Genomic DNA, 18,600 nt, shown 5'->3' with positions numbered 1-18,600 from the left:
TTACTATAAAGTTCAACTTAATTGTCTTCCATAAACTGATACTGTTCCAAAGCCCTAAGTTAAATTAACACAGCTTCCCTTCCTTCTTGTATTCTAACAGCAAATCAACAAAAGATGCTGTCAGGCCACAAATCAGTGCCATCCGAACTAAACCTGCACACGGTATTAGGAAAGGGAGAATTGACAAGATGCAAAACCTGCAAGGGTCAGAAGGGACATGGGCAAGAAGCCTCCATCAGATCCCTCACGGTCCTCAGCATTCATACCCCATAAGTGAATAACCACAGGTTATATCACTCCATGTAGATGATGCAAAATCAGGGTGACTGAGCCCTGACTGTCCCCTACCTCCTCTTCTTGCTGGACATGAGGTGCCTCAGACAGCTAAAAAGATTGGGGTGGTGTGGACTGCATGGAATTCCTAAGCTCTGTTGGAGAATTATCCAGCAGGCACTCAACACACATCAGTCATCAAACGCACTACTGTTTAGAAGCTCTTCTGTAAAACACCCCTTTCTCTGCTGACTCCTCGTTAGCCTCTCTGGAGTTCACTGGCTTTCTCCGTAGCAGCCCCTCTGGCCCTAGCGACCTCTGGTTTACCATGCTCTCTTTACCCAGACAATGATCTGGAAGGCACAGCTATGATCACACATTGTCACTCCCTGTGCAGATGGCAAAGAATGAAAGGCAAGCGCCTTACCAGACCTGGCAGACTCTCTCGCCTGCCATCCCTCCTCACCTAGATGGCCCCGTCACACCACACTCCAACCATCAGGAACTTGCAAGTGCATGGCAAGAGCTCTCCAAGACTTTCTTGTTTCTACTCAACAAACTATCACACTGTGTAATACAAGGCAATAAACTTATACTGCATTCCTATTAAATGAAATTTTAGCTGCTCTTGCCACAAAAACAAACAAAAACAGTAACTATGTAAGGCGACAGAAATGTTAACTTATTTTACTACAGTGACCATTTTACCATCTTTGCGTACCCCATAATATCAATGTATGTATCTTAAATATGTACAATAAAATCTACTTTATAAGGAAATCAGGAACAGGGGAGATGGTTCAGTGGATAAAGCACTTGCTGTGCAAGAGTGAGGACTGGAGTTCAGATCCCCAGAACCCACATAAAATCTAAGTAGGCATAGTGACTGCCAATAATCTTAACATTCAGGAATCAGACAGGGGATCCCCGGGGCAAGCTGGCTAGCTGAACTAGTTGAATTGGTGAGCTCCGTCCTCATCAAGAAACCTTCCCTCGATGAATAATGTGGAAGGCTATAGAGAGAGCACCTGATGTCAACTTCAGGCCTCCACATGCACGCATGCACACACACACACACACACACACACACACTAGGGCTCACATGTGTGCCCTCAAACATGCATACACATATATACGCATTACACAAACTACAAGCATACAAAGTACATAAGTTAAGTCCATCAGACTCAACAACGAAGCATTCTGTGAGACACTTTCTAAATCAACATCCATCACTCATTTCAACCCAGACAAAACCAACTACACCTTCCTTCCCTCGGGCTCACTCTGCCATGGACTGCCTTCTTAAAACACATGGACACGTGAGGGTACTATGTGTCTCCTGACCATTGTCTGTCCCTGTACTTCACCCTAGACATGGGAGACGCAGATCATAATGTTAGGCATGAATAGAAAAGGTGGAGAAAACTAAGCTGAGCACAATGGTCAGTAAGTAAACAAACGGTCTAAGAAAGGATAGGGCCCTTTCATACGATATAAAATGTAACAGAGTTGGGCTACTTTTACTGAACAACTTTTTATATACTTCTATGGATTAGAGCTGCTAAAAGTTGGGTAGTGGTAGCTTAGTACTCAGTAATCCCAGCATTCAGGAGGCAGGGCAGGCAGATCTCTGAGTTTGAGGCCAGCCTGGTTTATAAGCGAGTTCCAGGACAGTCAAGGCTACACAGAGAAACCCTGTCTCAAAACAACAACAATTTGTTGTTGTTGTTGTTGTTGCTGTTTTCAAGACAGGGTTTCTCTGTAGCTTTGGAGCCTGTCCTGGAACTAGCTCTTATAGACCAGGCTGGCCTCAAACTCACAGAGATCCACCTACCTCTGCCTCCTGAGTGCTGGGATTAAAGGCATGTGCCACCAACACTCGGCCAAACCAAAAATTTAAAAAAAAAAAAAAAAAAAAAAAAAAGAGGGGCTAGAGAGATGGTGCAGTGGTTAAGAGCAATTGTTGTTCATGCAAAAGGCAGAGTTTCAATTCCCCGTGCCCATGTGGTGGTTTACACCCATCCATAACTCCAGTTCCAGGGAATCCAACATCTTCTGGCCCCTGGGACATTGCATGAATGTGGTACACAGTCATACATGCACATAAAACACACACACAAAATAATACTGAATTAAATTTTACTTCATATACACAGTGCACTGCATGGAGAATGGGTTCCCAGGCGCACAGAAAGCAGGGAAAGGTGTCTTTGAGCACAGGCATGTGCTCATATTCATCAAAGAAAAGGCATGTGTTCGATTTCAGAGAGGTCAGGCAGATAGCAGTTCTGTTTTAGCTTCTAATTGCATAAATCTGCAGGTTAAGCTCACATTTCTACCTATTCATGTTCAACTGTAAGCAGCTCCCCGCACAGCATCATGGTGAGTTCCTTCTGAACCAATCATTACACTGCCTGGGGCCCAGGAGAAGAGAGTCTACTGCTCACTCAGCTGTGCCTGATGACTCATCACACAGCTGAGCAAGGAGTCGGAAAAATACTACAGCTGCTGGAAGGCTTCGTGCTGCACACCTGGAATCCAGCACTCAGCCTGGGCTATACAGTGAGACTAACTCAAAAAAGAATGTTTAACTATAAAAGGATTGATGTGGGAGTGTCATATCAATCTGTTGATTTCATTGGTTAAGTAATAAACACACTGCTGGGCCTCATAGGTTAGAACATAGATGGGAGGAGTAAACAGAATAGAATTCTGGGCAGAAGAGGAAGTGAGGTCAGACTCTGCTCTGCTTCCAGAGAGACACCATGCTCAGCTCTCCTGGGCAGATGCAGACGCATGAAGCTCCCCAGGATGGATGGAGGCTAGAATCTTCCCGGTAAGCGCACCTTGGGGTGCTTACACACATTATTAGAAATGGGCTAGTCCAGGTGTGAGAATTAGCCTGTAAGGGTTAGAGTTCATGGGCCAAGCAGTTCTTAAATGAATATAGTTTGTGTGTTGTTATTTCGGGCATGAGCTAGCCAAGCGGCCGGGGTGTTAGGGACGCAGCCCCGCCGCTGCTTCATATTTCAACAAAGGATGGTTCACATATATTTATGACTAACATTTATCATGAGTAATTCAAAATGTAAAATTCTTTTCAAAAGTTTCTAACTTGGAGCTTGAAAGATGTCTCAGTGGTTAAGAGCACGTGCTATTCTTGCCGAGGACCAGTTGGTGGCTTACAGCCTCTCTAAGTCCAGCCCCAGACAATCCAACACCCACTTCTGAGACCTGGATGCAGATATGCACATGCATACATGCAGGCAAACACTCTTACACATAAAGTAAAATAAAAAATCTTTCAAAAAATATTAAGTTTTTAACTTTTCTCCCATTCCCTTGCTCAATGTTTCTTCTTGTTGTTTTATTTTTCTATTTATTTGTTTACTTATTTATTCTGAGTCAAGATCTCCCTACATAACCCTGGCTGGCCTCCAGTTCACAGAGAGCCACCTCCCTCTGCTTCCCAAGTGCTGAGATTAAAGGTATGTGCCACGACAGTGAGTGGTTCTTAAAGGTCATAATGAACATCAAATATTCATTTTATTTTTATTTATGTGCTCACACACATGCGTGCACTCAGATTCCCTCAAAGGCCGGAAGAGGGAATCAGGTTCCCTGGAGCTGGAGTACAGATGGTAGTGAACAGCCTAATATGGATGCTGGGAATGAAATACAAGTCCTCTAGAGAACAGCACGTGTGCATAACTGCTAAACATCTCATACTCATGCATGATATACAGGACAAACAGAACAGCTTACATCCATCCCCACTAGGGAAAACACAGCAAATACCAGCATGTGCTCTAAGCTTTGTGTCTGAGAAACATACTTCAAGTCCTCAGCGCACTTAGCCAAGCAGATCACTTAGTGGAAGCCTAACTCCACTCTATCCATGAGAGTCTGAGTAGACTGTACACAGCAGGTCCAGCAGCCTGTGAGCTACTAGAGGAGGGAAGCCTTCATACAGAGTGTCTTCAGCTACAAGACTCCAGTAGCACAGGCCTTTAAGAAAGCTCTAGAGCGGCTGCAACATTCACACAACATGCTTTTACAGGAAAGCCAAGTCTAAACACATGAGTACTGTTCCACCTCCAAGAGAATCAGTCTGTGTATGTGCCAGTGAGTGCCAGCACCATCTGGGGTTCTTCTTTACCTTGCAGAGTCCCCACTACCATCTCCAGAGACTTTTGTTTGTAACCTGCCACATGGGCAGCTGCTTCAGTTGCAGATGCTCCTTAGGTCACATTTGACAAAGTGCTGTTAGAAGCTGGCAGAATGGCACCTACAAAACAAGGTCTAACTTATCTCCTGGTTGTTTCAGTCTTCTGTGGGAATGGGTTTGAAAAGGACAATCAACCAGCATCCAAGTGGGACTTCTATGGCATTGCACAAACATTTAATTCACATGGGTTCCTTTTGGATACAAAAAACTTTCAATGTTCTTCCATTTCTAAAAGTAACTGGAACCAAGTTCCAAGAGGCGTAAGATTCAAGGAAAGTCAAATCTGAAAACCATTAAAGAGCATCACCGCTGCTAGACTACAGTGTCCACACCATTAAGAGAAAGAAAGCTGCTGTGCCTTGGACCTCATTACGGATTCTGCTTCTCACAGGCCTTGTTCTGTGTGTGATGAAAACTGGGCTGGGAAATAATTGAAGTAGGGATTTAGAGATTTGGTATAGCAAACTTCCTAATAAAAATGGCACAGATGGGACTCTTCTTGCTGTGGTTACATATTAAATCTTACTTGATCGATCTCTCTGTATTCCAAATTGTAAGCAGAAGGCAGAAGGTTGTGATTAAAGTCGTATCGATTCATCATTAACATTTAATCAAGCCACTGCCATAGCTCCAGGGAGTGCTTATTACTGTGGCGCTGTTCTTTTCTTTCCAGTTACCTTTACTGTCGCTACACCAAAGAAACTGTGGACATATTCAATAGCAACAAAACATGGTATTGTTTCTACGAAATCTGTCGGCAGCATACACAACCAGCCTGGATCAAAGGGAAGGTGCTGCCGAGTAGTACCGCACTGAGCTATTCCTTATGATCCAGGCTGCTGCAGGTCTGAGCAATGGCTGCTGAGAATGATTTTCTATTCCTTTTATTTTACAAATGAAATTGTATTTCCCTTATGTCCACTTGTTTCTTTCTCTTATTTTTAGCACATTTACATGAAACTGAAACCCAAAGTTTGTGTTCTATGAAATGGAAACAGGATACTAACACAGGAAAGAAGTAATTCGTAAACTTGTTAAACAATTTAACAAAACCAATTCTGGGCTTCAGGGAGGTTTTCCAATTAAGTTCCAAGACTATTAGCACTTCAGAATAATACTTCTGTAAACTTCAGAAATCTGGCAAGCTTTTTTAAGTTCTTATTTTTTCATGAGAAATTCAAACATGTAGGAAATAAGATCTTATCTACCCCTAAGCCCCATTTGTTCCCTTCAACTCCCATATCTTTCTCCCATGTCCCCCTCCTAACCTCAGGCTTTTTTAGTAACTCACTAAGCTGAGTCAGTGCTGCCCACACATCCACAGATGCGGGACCACCCACCAGGACAAAGACTCAGCCCAGTGCCAATCCTTCTAAGACTAGCACACAGCCCTCCAGAAACGGTGGGCCTGGAGATCATCTGCACCATTTAGCAAACTTTTTAACGAAATAAATCAGTTTTACTGTCGCATACAGTATTATTTTTTTTAATTATGAGTTTTGTATGGGTTTTTGCAGGAGAGGGAAGGTGCCACAGAGGTGTCAGATCCCTATAACTGGAGTTACAGTGGTTGTGAGATGCAGGGTGGGTGCTGGGCATTGAACTCAGGTCCTGGAAGATCAGTACATGCACTTAGCCACTGAGCCATCTCTCTAACTACACTCCCTTTAAATCAACTCAAAGTCCACAGAGAGAAACATTTCATGTCCCACGCCCTCACTACATGCGCCCCTGCTGGTCAGTCCTCCTCAGCTCCTCTAGGAGTCATGGAGGAGCCCCTAAGAGAAGTAGCGATGACACCTGTCCGAGCGCTGTGTCCTCACTCTCACAGCTGCCTGGTTCCTAAGTCAAAGGAATTAGGAACGTCCCCCCATGTCCCCAGCAGTCTGCACAAGAAAATTCTATTTAAAAGTTCCAATTCATAAAAAAAATAATAATTACAGATCTCAAAGCATCAGACAAAATAACAGTTTCTACAGATGTGACCTTTGAAGGTCGCCTCTGCTCTTGGCTCTTCTTGCCCTCCTCTCTGTGACCTGGTTGCCAAAGGTTTCTGCCACCATCAACTAACTGGGCAGTCATGCAATTCCTTCACCACCATGACAAATGAAACTTGCTAAAACCATGAAGCCAAAATTTTTCCTGCTTTCAGATTAGTTAGATTAATATGGTGGCCACAGCAACATAGCAGTGTTTATATCTCTATAAAACCTTTCAGTAAGCTCAAAGGAGTGTGGCAACTGAAGAAAGTCTAGTGACAAGGTCTTCAGGCATCAAGGTCTCGGGTGAAATGAAATGAATGGCTATGTTCTATTTTGTCTCTTGCTTTCAACAACATATTAGAAAATATAGGTAAAATGAACAACTTCTATATTTGAAACTATATTTGAAGCAGAACAATATCACATGCAAATACACAATAATGGCAAGGCAAGAGTGTGGTCAGTGGTAGGGTACTACTTAATAGATGCAAGGCTCTGGGTTCATGCTGTGGGGGAGAGAGTAAACTAACAGAGGAAGGACTGGGAAGATAAATCATCCAGTGAAATACTTGTCCCACGAGCATGTGAATCTGAGTTTGAACCCCAGCGTCCATGGAGAATGCCAGGCCTGTGCTCCACAAATGGAGACACCAGATCTCTGCATATCACTGACCAGCCAGTCCAGTCTAAAAAAGTACCAGGTCACAGTGAGAAACTGTCTCCAAAACCAGGAAAACATCTCAAGGATCGTGACCCAAGGTGGACCTGTGGTCTCCACACATATGTCCATGCTTGTCAACACATACACAGATATCCACACATCCACACAGAAACACATTTATACACAAAAATAGGCAACAGCTATCATAAAAACAACTCTAAATGCACTTAAATACTCACAGATAATTTTTCATTAAAATATTCAAAATTAACTGCATATAATGAGGTCTACTGTCAAAACATAATCAGAATTGATTTAAGCCTAGAACAAAAAGTTGGAACAGTTTTTTTAATTATGCGTGGATTGATTTTAAATTAATAAATTGTTAAAATGACAAAATGCCCTAAATTAATTTGTAGAATCAATGTAGTAACTCTCTGCTTTCTTATAGAAATGTACAAGTTGATTCTGAAATTCACACAGAAACAAGGGATCCAGGGTTGGAGAGATGGCTCCGGAGTTAAGAGTGTGTGATATATAATCATGAGGACCAGAGTTAAGATCCCAGCACCCACATAACAAGCCAGCTCTGAATGCAATGACCTCTTTTGGTTCCCATCCCTGTGCACACACAAAAGGAATGTGCCAGGTATGGTGGTGAATGTCTTTAGTCTCATCACTTGGAAGCAATCTGAGGCCAGCTGGGTCTACATAGCACATATTAAGTTCCAGGCTAACTGGAGCTACATGGTGAGCAGCTTGTCTCAAAAAATAAATAATAACATAGAGAGGAGAAAAAAGAAAAGAAAAAGGATGAAAGAAAGAGAAAGAAGGGGCAGAATCATACTGAAAAAAAAAAAGCAATTGGAGAAGTCTCAATGATTCCAAGACTTATTACAAGGTTACAGTACTTAAACCAGATAGTACCTGGGTAAGGACACACACAGAGATAGGCCAGAGCTCAGAATTCAGAAATAAATCTCACTTTGATAGTCAAATGGCTGTTGACAAGAACTCTAGGGTCACTCAGTGTAGAGCAAGAGTCCTTCCAGTAAAGGTATTAGAAAACTCAATACTTGCATCCCAAAGAAAAAGTTAGGGGCCAGTGAGATAGCTCAGCAGGTAGCTATGCTTGCCATGTATTCTAGTTTGGTTTCTGTTATGATAAAACACTGAACAAAACCAACTTGGGAAACAAAGACTCATTTCATTTTACAGACAGTCCTTCACTAAGGGAAGATAGGGCAGGAACTCAAGGCAGAAACCTGGAAGCACAGGTCATGGGGTAGTTTCTACCGGCTTGCGTCCAGGCTCACATTCAGCTATCTTTCTAATACTGCCCAGGCCACCTTTCTAGGGATCGTATGTCATGCAGTGGGTGGGCCGTCCTACATTAAGTAGGAATCAAGAAAATGCCCCACAGACATAACTACAAGTCAATCTAAAGGAGCCAATTCTTCAACTGGGGTTCTTCCTAGCTGTGACAAGCTGACAACCAAGATTAGCCATCACATCACACACACTTGACTACCTAAGTTTAATCCTCAGATGCCTCTGACCTCCCCACATGCATATGGTGACACCTGCACTCACATGCACATACGCAATAAAAATAAACTTAAGAGAGAATAAAGTAAGACCACAAGCCCATACCTGCTGTGGGATAACCTCTCTGTGTGCTGTGAATGTGTTTTATTACCACTGGTTACTAAAGAAGCTGCTTTGGCCTATAGCAAGGCAGGATAGAGCCAGACAGGAAATCCAAGCAGAGATATAGGGGGAAGAAGAGCAGAGTCAGGGGCAGATCCCAGCAGCCACTAGAGCAACAAGATGTACTAGAGAACAGGTAATACCACGAAGCCATGTGGCAAAATATAGATTAATGGAAATGGGTTAATTTAAGTTTTAAGAGCTAGTTAGTAATAAGCCTGAGCAATAGGTTTGTAATTAATATTAAGTCTCTGAGTGATTATTTTAAAAGCAGCTGCAGGATCAAGCAGGACAGAAAAGTCTCTGTTTACACATACTATATATAAAATTCAACTCACAACGTAGCAAAGACCCAAGTACAAGAGTTAAAACTATAAAATGTGTATAAGAAAACACAGTGTATCTTTATGAACTCAGATTAGGTAACAGTTTCATAACAATGATGCCAAATCACAGAACACATACACTTGACCCTAGCATGCTCACCACAAAGCCACACATACAGTTAACTCCAACACCCTCACTATAGAGTCACACACACTCGACCCCAGAGCCCTTTAGTGGTTTGAAAAAAAAAATGGCCCTCAAAGGTTGTGACACTATCAGAAGGTGTGGCTTTGTTAGAATAAGTATAGCCTTGTTGGAGGAAATGTGTCACTATGGAGGCAGACTCTGAGGTCTTATGTATGTTCAAGCTTCACTCAGTGTGACACAGTCTACTTCATGTTGTCTGCAAAATGTAGGACTCTCAGCTACTTCTCTAGCACCATGTCCACCTGCACACCACCATGCTCCCTGCCATGATGATAATGGACCGAACCTCTGACTTGTAAGTAACCACTTCAATTAAATGTTTTCCTCTATAAGAGTTGCTGTAGTCATGGTGTCTCTTTGCAGCAACAGAAACCCTAAGATGAGCCCTCACCACAGATACACACAACTTGACTCAGAATCTAGAGAAGCTGAAGCAAATGGAAACTGGAAAATGCATGGGCCAGTGGTCAACACACTAAGCCAATGAGCAGTGACAAAGTGGCCAGCAGTGGCTGCCACAGTGGCTGCCCTGCACCCCACTTCTGTTCACAGCCAAGCTGCTACTTCACTTTACCTTCATTTCTCTGTGACTAACCACCTGAAACTGTTCTGTAGACGCCATTCTGAGAAAAGTAGTTCCAACTCAGCTACACTATTACAAACAACATTGACCAAACTTATAGATATCCTCTTCCATCTCTTTAATTCTACCTGTACAATGACATTTTAGGGCTGCCTCTTACAATAATATACAATGGACTTTTCTTATATCATAAGACTATCTTTTAACTGTCATGTTTAATCCATTCTTAATTATTGGGATTTTACCACTTTCGAAATTAAATAAAACAAATGAAAACAAAAACCAGTGGAGGCTAGGGAGATGACTCAAGCATAAACATAAAAAGCTGGATGTAACGCATGCAGCCCAGAACTGTTGGAGATGAAGACAGGAAGATGGCTGGCTGGGGCTTGCTAGCCACAAGCCTAGCTCCAGTTTCAGTGAGAGACCCTGTCTCAAGGGACTACGACAAAGGTAGAGCAGGGCACCCAATGTCCTCCTCTCCTGGTGCTGCATACAAGGGCATAGGTTCACAGGCACACTCTGTATACATAGCACACACACCTAAAGGCACACATACGCACAAAAAGAACTGTTAAAGCCTAGTGTGGCGGCACATATCTGTAATTTTTGTGGTCAAGAGGCTGAGGCAGAAGGTTTGATTACAAGTTCAAGACCAATCTGGGTACAGAGTAATACTCCGACTCAAAGGGGGGAGGCTTTAAATTAAATAAAATTCACATAAATACGTTTTAAGGAGATAAATACGTGTACTCTAATATAGTCATTACACAGTAGAATCTGATACAGGGATACAGAGTTTATATATCATTTTAAAGGCTTTTAAATTTGATCCTTAGAACCAAAATAAACAACATAAATAATGTTAAACAATATATGTTTTAAAGCGTTGCATTAAAAGGTACGATTTTTAGATTTTTATCTATCAGCTAAAAGACACCTAAATTTTAAAAATGAAGCAATTCCCTGCACCAGCAAACACAATTTGCATTTCCGAAATACTTTATCATATAGCCTATTGCTTACCACTTCTCCTGCAGAGGCAGCCAGCATGTGCTTCACGGGCCTGAAGTGTGAAGCTGAGTCGGTGTGCAGCAAACATTTCACATATTCATAGGTGAGAAAAAACATAGCAGCTGAAATGTAAAAATCTCTTTTAAGTGCAAATATCTCACCTACTAAGTAATGTCTCTCAAAAGCTGTGACAATAATAATTAAATTATGAGATAATAACTGGCAAGTACACGCCTTTTTCCACCCTCTTATAGAACCATGGAGTCTGAACTACATTATTGGCCTTGGACTTGGAGAAATGCAGAAGACGTGATCCCTATCTGAGTGCACTCAGCGGGTAGCCTGGCTCGGCCATGCTTCATTTCCTAGCAAACTTCTTAGAGAGGACTGTGGGCTTCACAGACCCAAACAGTATTACATACAGCCATAAAAACAAGCAGCTGCTGAGTTACACATAGGTTAAGACTTAAGTAAATGTCGAGTCTACAATGTTTATTGCAGATTATACAAAATAACCATGCTACTTTTCACTACTTCAAATCCTCTTTATAAAACAAACATGGAAACAATCAACTATTTCATTAAAAATGGAAGTCGGTGCCAGGCTTGGTGGTGCACACCTTTAATTCCAGCACACTGGAAAGAGGGCAGGCTGATCTCTGTGAGTTTGAAGCTAGTCTAGTCTATATAGCAAGTTGCACGATGAAGAATAGACAGGTTATACACTGAGACTATCTAAGGAGGAAAAAAAAGGAAATCAGTTGAAAGCTACCTCTATTGCTACAGAGTTGCACACGAGGCTTTAAAACTTTCTGTGTACTACCAATCAAGAGATTTATTTTTACCTCTTTCATAAAAGGATACTGAACAACAAATTCATCTTCTGAAGGACATGAGAGCATTAAACACTCAGAAAAACAACCTGACAAAGAAAACCATTTCCCAAAGTCACCCAGTGTGTAAAGGGCTGCTCACACGAATAATTACAAACACAATGGCTGTGATGTTGCTGTGTCTGGTCTATTCCCTTATGTGGTTCCTCACACTGTTTCCCCCACTCTGGACCATTCACACACATCCAAATATAAGGGTTCTACAGCATTCAGCTCTATGGCCTGCAGGTGCATACACCCCCTAAGCCTCGCCCCACCCCCAGAGAAAGGAGGCAGCTGGAGGTTCCTAGGTTCCACCATCAAGCACCTCAAGACTGTCATTTACAGCTACTTTTGTGAAGGAGAGACTTAAGTTCCAGCCCCTGCCATACAGGTAGCATCCAAAACGGCTCTAGAGTTGGAAACAATGGCACAGTGCAACTCTAAAAGCTCTGAGCAAAAAAGGGAAGAGGAGGTGAGCTAGCCATGGCCCCCACTTCAAACCCCCAAAGAACAAAGCCCCAGCCAGAGTGGTACTTCTTCTATTATGTTCTTGTCCAAAAAGGAACGGGGCTCTTTAAAAGAACTCCCCACACCTTCTCAATCCCTTGCCTGTGCAGCTGTCTGTTCTCAGAAATGTCCATAGTCATTGATGGTTACAGTAAATTCTGCACCCAGACTAGACAGAGGCTAACCAATAACAAAAGGACAACGTTTTCACAATGAAAAGTTTTGACTCATCTAAAATTTACAGAAAACCCCATTTCTAGAAGGCTTTGCTTTGACTTTGTCTCCTGCACTTTGTGGTATAAAGGCAAAAATTTTGAACATAGCCTTCCCAGAGACAGACAGACACACAAACACACATGTGTATAGATGCTCATGCGTGTGTGTGCACACACACACAAAATCAAAATCCTATCCTATGTGTAAATGCCTTAGAAAGAACGTAAAACAGTCTTGTGTGCTTAATCACAGAACCGTGGACCACATACACCACCGGTGATGTCACACCTGCCTGAGCCCTAACTGTACTATGTGAGAGAGTGAACCACAAAAGCGACAAAACTACTGGCCCAAAGCTATGAGCACAGAGCATAGTCCTCTGCACACCGCCTGCTCAAAGGTCCTCAAACTTATCTACAGAGGAGGATTGCCCTGGTGTTTTAAACTGCCAGCGTGTGGACACACCTGAGACTAATTGTACCCCAATTCCTGCAGGTGGGCCACTGATAGCCATGTGGCTTTAAGCTGCATGTTGATCAGGTCATTTTACTTGGGACAAGCCTGAACCTTTGTCCATACTAAAACGTGTGCACTGTACATGCACTATACAGTGGGGGCTCAACAGCAGCTCAGTAGTCTTCAAAGACTAGGAGTCAAAGGTCACCTGAGTGACTCCTTGAGGATGGGGAAGAAAGTGAAGTTGACAACAAAAGGGCAGAAAGACTACCTTTTCTCTGCACTGATGGGCACGTGAGCATCAGGTTAATATAGTCATTCATTATCCTAGAAAAAGAGGAGAGAAAATGAACCCAGGATTTAAGAAGCCCCTAGAGCCATGATTTTGTGGATGCAAGCTGTGTACCATTTTTGCTAGCTGGATCAGTTTACTTGTGAGCATTAAAAGCATCCATCAGGGACTGGGAGATGGGAGGTGGGCACAGCTCAGGAGAACACTGCTCAACACATGTAAGGTCCTGGGTACAACCCAAAAGAAATATAAAGCGCCCATTGGTAGACAATGAAAATCAGGTAAGTGCTGAAAACAGATAACCTCAGACGTGTTAAATGAAAACACATCAATCAACCTTATTACCCCATGAAAATACCAAAAGTCACGACAGGACATTAAAACCCAAACAACAGGCACTGGCAGGAGAGTATCCAGGACAACCCAGCGAAGCGCCATCCTCAGCAAAGAGCAATTTAAGGAAATGCCTCTCTGTCTCACCTGCTCACATTCCCAAGCAGGCACCATCCAACCCGCTCCACTCTGGGCTCACCTGGGAGGCTTCCAACACACCTTTATAAAGCTGCCCAAAACTTCTGGCGTGCAGGCAAGGTTAAAACCACTGCTCTAAGGAAGGATCATGATGAAAATGCAACATTTTAAAGATTCTAAACTGGGGATTTAAACAGCAAAACCATTTTTAAAAGATTATCTTCTTTTTTTGTATAAACATCCTGGAATGGAATTTATAACACTCTCTACATTCTGTTTAAATATAATCAAAGAACAAAACATAAATTCAGAAGATCAGCTGTAATACGTAAAGAACTTTCTGTAGGTAACATCTTACACTATTCTGAAAATAAATCCACTCTCGTGGCTTCTGAGCAGTGTGAATATCAATCAATACCCTTACCATTAGGAAAGGACCCAACAGCTGTAGAAGGGACACCAGCATATATTCCACGGAAACCACCAGCCTTGTTGAATCCTTGGGGACTCTGCAGCCTTGTCTTAATAGTATCCAAAGGAAATAAGATCAAGTCAACAGAGGCACCTGCTACTCCTCCAGCCTGTGCAAAAGGAGGGGGAAGAGGAAGAGAACAGTGAGCTCTCAGGCATGGAGGACAAGAAAGCAGCCTTTTCTCCATCCCCACGTTAGACAAGTACTCCACACCTGAGATATATCCCCAGCCCCAAGAAAGTCTTTAAACAGCTTCTCACATCTTTGAGTTCACCAATTTCTTTGCAATACTCAAAGGACTGCTTTTTTTTTAGATTTTATTTATTTATTTATTATGTATTAAGTGTTCTGCCTGCATGTATCCCTGCAGGCCAGAAGAGGGCACTAAGTCTCATTACAGATGGTTGTGAGCACATGTGGTTGCTGGGAATTGAACTCAGGACCTCTGGAAGAGCAGGCAAAGCTCTTAACCACTGAGCCATCTCTCCAGTACCCAGGACTTGCATTTTTAATAAGAAAATAAAACACTTATAAATTGTGCTACACTTGCAACTTGTACATATCTTTACTTTTTAGATGAATATTAATGAATTAAATTTATTCTTAAAACAAAATTAAAGCTCATTCTTAATTTATTCATTTAATTCAATAACTATTTAAACAGCCATTAAAAAAAATAATAAGACAGGTAAAGAGTTAAAGTACCCTAGTTACTCAAGAAGCTACTCTTAGTAGTTTCTTGTTCTGTCTTTCCAAAATTCCCATAGTCACATGTAGGCAAGCACAGGGTACTCTTTTCTTACTTATTTTGATTTCTTTTTGAAATTTTGTATGTGGTGTATGCACTGTTTCTGTGGGCATGTGGAGAGCAGAGGCAGGCATCAGGCATCTTTCCTTGATTGCTCGTTACCTTAATTTTTGAGACAGTAATTCACTAAACCTGAAGCTTATGAACTCAACTATGGTAACTGGTTAGTGAGCCCCACCCCCCTTTGGAGACAAGGTTTCAGGTAGACCAAAGTAGCCTTGAACTTGTTACACAATCAAGGATGACCTTCCAAGTGTGAAGGAACAATTATACACAATGGAATACTATTTAGCTGTTAAAAAATTAAATTAAATTTTGAACTAGGAAAGATTATAATGAGTGAGGTGACCCAAACTCAGAAAGACAAATGTCCCATGTTCTCTCTTAACTGTACTTCCTAACTCAGAATATTCACGAAGTGTATAACCTGTAGTGACTTTAGGACCATGAAAGTAAAAAGGAACTATGGTAGGGGCTAGAGAAAGGAATAGCAGATTCAGGTGAAATAAACCGGGGGGGGGGGGGGGGTTGGAAGCTCTGTTTTATGGTTGGGGGTGGGAAGTCAACATAGAATGAGAGGGAGAGAGGATATTTGACAAAGCATCAAAGGATCATATTATTTTATATTTACCTGAAATTATACACAGTGTGTGTGTGTGTGTGTGTGTGTGTGTGTGTGTGAGAGAGAGAGAGAGAGAGAGAGAGAGAGAGAGAGAGAGAGAGAGAGAATGAATTTAAATGAAGCTATTCCACTTGAGCTTACAATACTCCCACACATGCAGTACTAGGCATGAGAAACCTCCATTTGAGTTGTTGGTCAGGGTAGTCAAAGTGACTCCCAAAACAAAATAGGCCATTGCTATTGCCCTGGGTTGCCTCTCAGAGGTTGAAGGTAGTTCCTATTGCTGAAGACACTTTGCACACAGGACTCTGAGGATTTGGACTGGAAATAACCTGAAAGCCTTCTTCCAGTGGTCCTGTCTTTCACAGTATCAGAACTACCCACACTGCCAAGGGAGGAAGTAACCAACAGTCATAGCCAGCTGTAACAACAGTGAATTCTAATGATGACCACCATAGCAAGCTATCCCTAAAGGTGCAGGAGTGGCAGTCACATCTTGGTGGCAGTCAACTGCTGTCTAGTTGACTTAAGATCCACTCAAGAGGAACATCATGCCTGGTACTAGAAACCTAACCAACTAACTGGAACTAGTGAGGTCATGAATCTTAGAAGAGAATCCAACACCATCACTTTATTAGACCAGCAAAAACCCCTACCTGCATTCTAAAATGTATCCTTATGTTCACAGGTAAGTGTAACTCTCACCTCTCATCAAAGAAGTTTCTCTTTACGGCAAATGGAGATGATTACTGAAAACCACAACAAGTCGTGTGCAGAAATCAAGGATCATGGAAAGCCTGGTCCCAACTGATACATCTACAGCATAATTCCTGCATCAATGGGGAACACTGAAGAGGAGACAGAAGTCTGCTATGGACTGTGTCTCCTAGAGGTGACAGGAAGTTACACCCATGATACCTCAATAAAGCAGCTACCCAAACAATACCTGAACAATGATAATATCAATGGACAAGGTAACACAGAAGGGAGAACTCTCAAGGGGCCCCACTCATAGACAAAAACCTATAGGCAGCTAACAATGCTGGGAGAAGGAGAATTACCCTCCCAGGAATGAGCCCCTAATTGGTTACCCAATACAAAGTTGTCAGCCCTGAAATCATACACACACAAGCCACACCAAAGGACTCAGGAATTGTATTTCTATATTTATGCACTTTTCTACGTAACATTAACAATCAAAAGAGGCCATTAATTTGAGGGATTTGGGGGCATGGAAAGGGCTGGCAGAAGCAACATGAGGTAGAAGGGAACAAGGACAAAGGAAGAAAGTGATATATTCTAGTTTTTTTAAGTCTTAATTAAAAAAAAAAGGCAAAAGAGAGTACCCAGATGTAATGGCATATATCTCTAATTCCAGCACTGAGGAGGCTGAGTGAGAAGGACCTGGAATACAAGACTAGCCTGGACTATAGAGGGAGACTGTCTCCAAATTAATTAAGTAACTAAAAATGGACGGCATACCATATACAGACCATTCTACAGTGCTTTTATGCTCTTCAACAACTTATCCTACAGCCGAATCAGACCTATAGTCTAGTCTATCTTTTGACTACTGGGTACTAAATCTGCATAACAACTTTTGGGGGTCTTACATTTTCAGACAGCTAATAATTCTTATGCACCTAGAAAACTACAAATCCAAACACAGTGCCCTGAAAGATCTAAAGTGCCATTCGCAGTGGGTAGACCACTGCAGACAATCTGTAAGAAGCTTGCCAACCATTTCCATCTTTTTAGTATCAAAACATATGAGCATAATCTCTTTGAAATACAGAAATTAACAATTAAAAAGTATGAGTCCATGGCAAAGAAAGGAGGGGAAAAGGAAGAGAAAAGAGTGGGTACTATTCACACTTATGGGCAAAGTTCAAATTTAATCTAAGGTTTGAGTTAAAAACTTTTCAGTTTGGGTGAAGCTAGTGTGCGGTAGATCAACTTGCTCTACTCGCCTTTCAGCCCAAAACTACTGCAAGAGTTAAGTGGGGAAAAAACATTGGTGAGAAACAGCACAATGGCTATTTCTAATTAAATAATACAAGTGAATTAGTAAAAGCTAAAGCAGATTGGCAAATGCATTAACACTGTGATACTACATGATCAGCCTAAAAGACATAAAATAACCATAAAGATTATGATGTGAATGCCCTGAAAGGATGTCACCAAAGAGCTCTGAGATGTATCAGGAGAGGACTGCAAAGAGTACTAAAATGAGTAGGCCAGGCACAGCGGCTCACTCCTGCTGTAGCCCGGGGCGGGAGTGGGAGACTCGCTGGAGCCACAAAGGAAGAAGGGAAAGAAGAGACAGGTGCACTGTTCTCTGTGGAGACAGGATGGACATTCAGCACCCTCGAAGAGGCTCCCTGTGATGTGGAACTGAGCAACCCTCTGGCCCCCTTTCATGTTTTCAAAAGGAATTTATGCAGTTCGGCGAGTAAACATTCTGCCTGCCTTCTCTCAGAACACAGCACAAATCTAGTGAGGACATGTGATATACACCCAAGCTGCACCCTAATTTCTCTTTAATCTTCAGCAAGTTCAGAAAAACGCTGGCTATCTGGCTAAACTTTAATAAATGAGTTACTTTCTTAATGTACAGTCGCTGTGCACGAGTTGATCTTCTAAACCTCTTTTCATCAGAGTCCTTATCTTCTGAGGATAAAATGACCAGATGCAATCTATTGATCTAGTGAAACAGAAATAAGAAGTTACTAATTGCTTGTGTGAATTTCAAGCTTCTATAACCAAAATGTCATTTAACTCTATGAGAATAAAAAACAGAAAACCTAAGAGTGTCTATTCAGACACACAATATATTTAACACCGAAGCAAAACCTTTATGGGATGTGTGCAATTTGACAGGAACTTTGTGCAT

At 42.0% G+C, this 18,600-nt stretch overlaps 1 protein-coding gene across 1 annotated transcript in view; it reads right to left on the bottom strand.

Annotated features, from left to right (window-relative positions):
• The window catches only part of Slc25a26 (solute carrier family 25 member 26), a 112,548-nt gene that overhangs the window by 84,818 nt on the left and 9,130 nt on the right, over window positions 1–18,600 (bottom strand). The window contains exons 2-3 of the mRNA XM_050160285.1: window positions 14,230–14,386; window positions 11,001–11,110 (exon numbers count right to left, since the gene is read on the bottom strand). Coding sequence (XP_050016242.1) covers window positions 11,001–11,110; window positions 14,230–14,386 — 267 coding nt within the window. The remainder of the gene's footprint in view (window positions 1–11,000; window positions 11,111–14,229; window positions 14,387–18,600) is intronic.

This window comes from Alexandromys fortis, unplaced genomic scaffold (genome assembly GCF_014885135.2).
Source record: "Alexandromys fortis isolate MF-2015 unplaced genomic scaffold, M_Fortis_MF-2015_v1.1 scaffold_111, whole genome shotgun sequence".
NCBI classification, from domain to species: domain Eukaryota; kingdom Metazoa; phylum Chordata; class Mammalia; order Rodentia; family Cricetidae; genus Alexandromys; species Alexandromys fortis.
The sequence above is the reverse complement of the archived record's forward strand: the minus strand, read 5'-3'. Positions and strand labels throughout refer to the sequence as shown.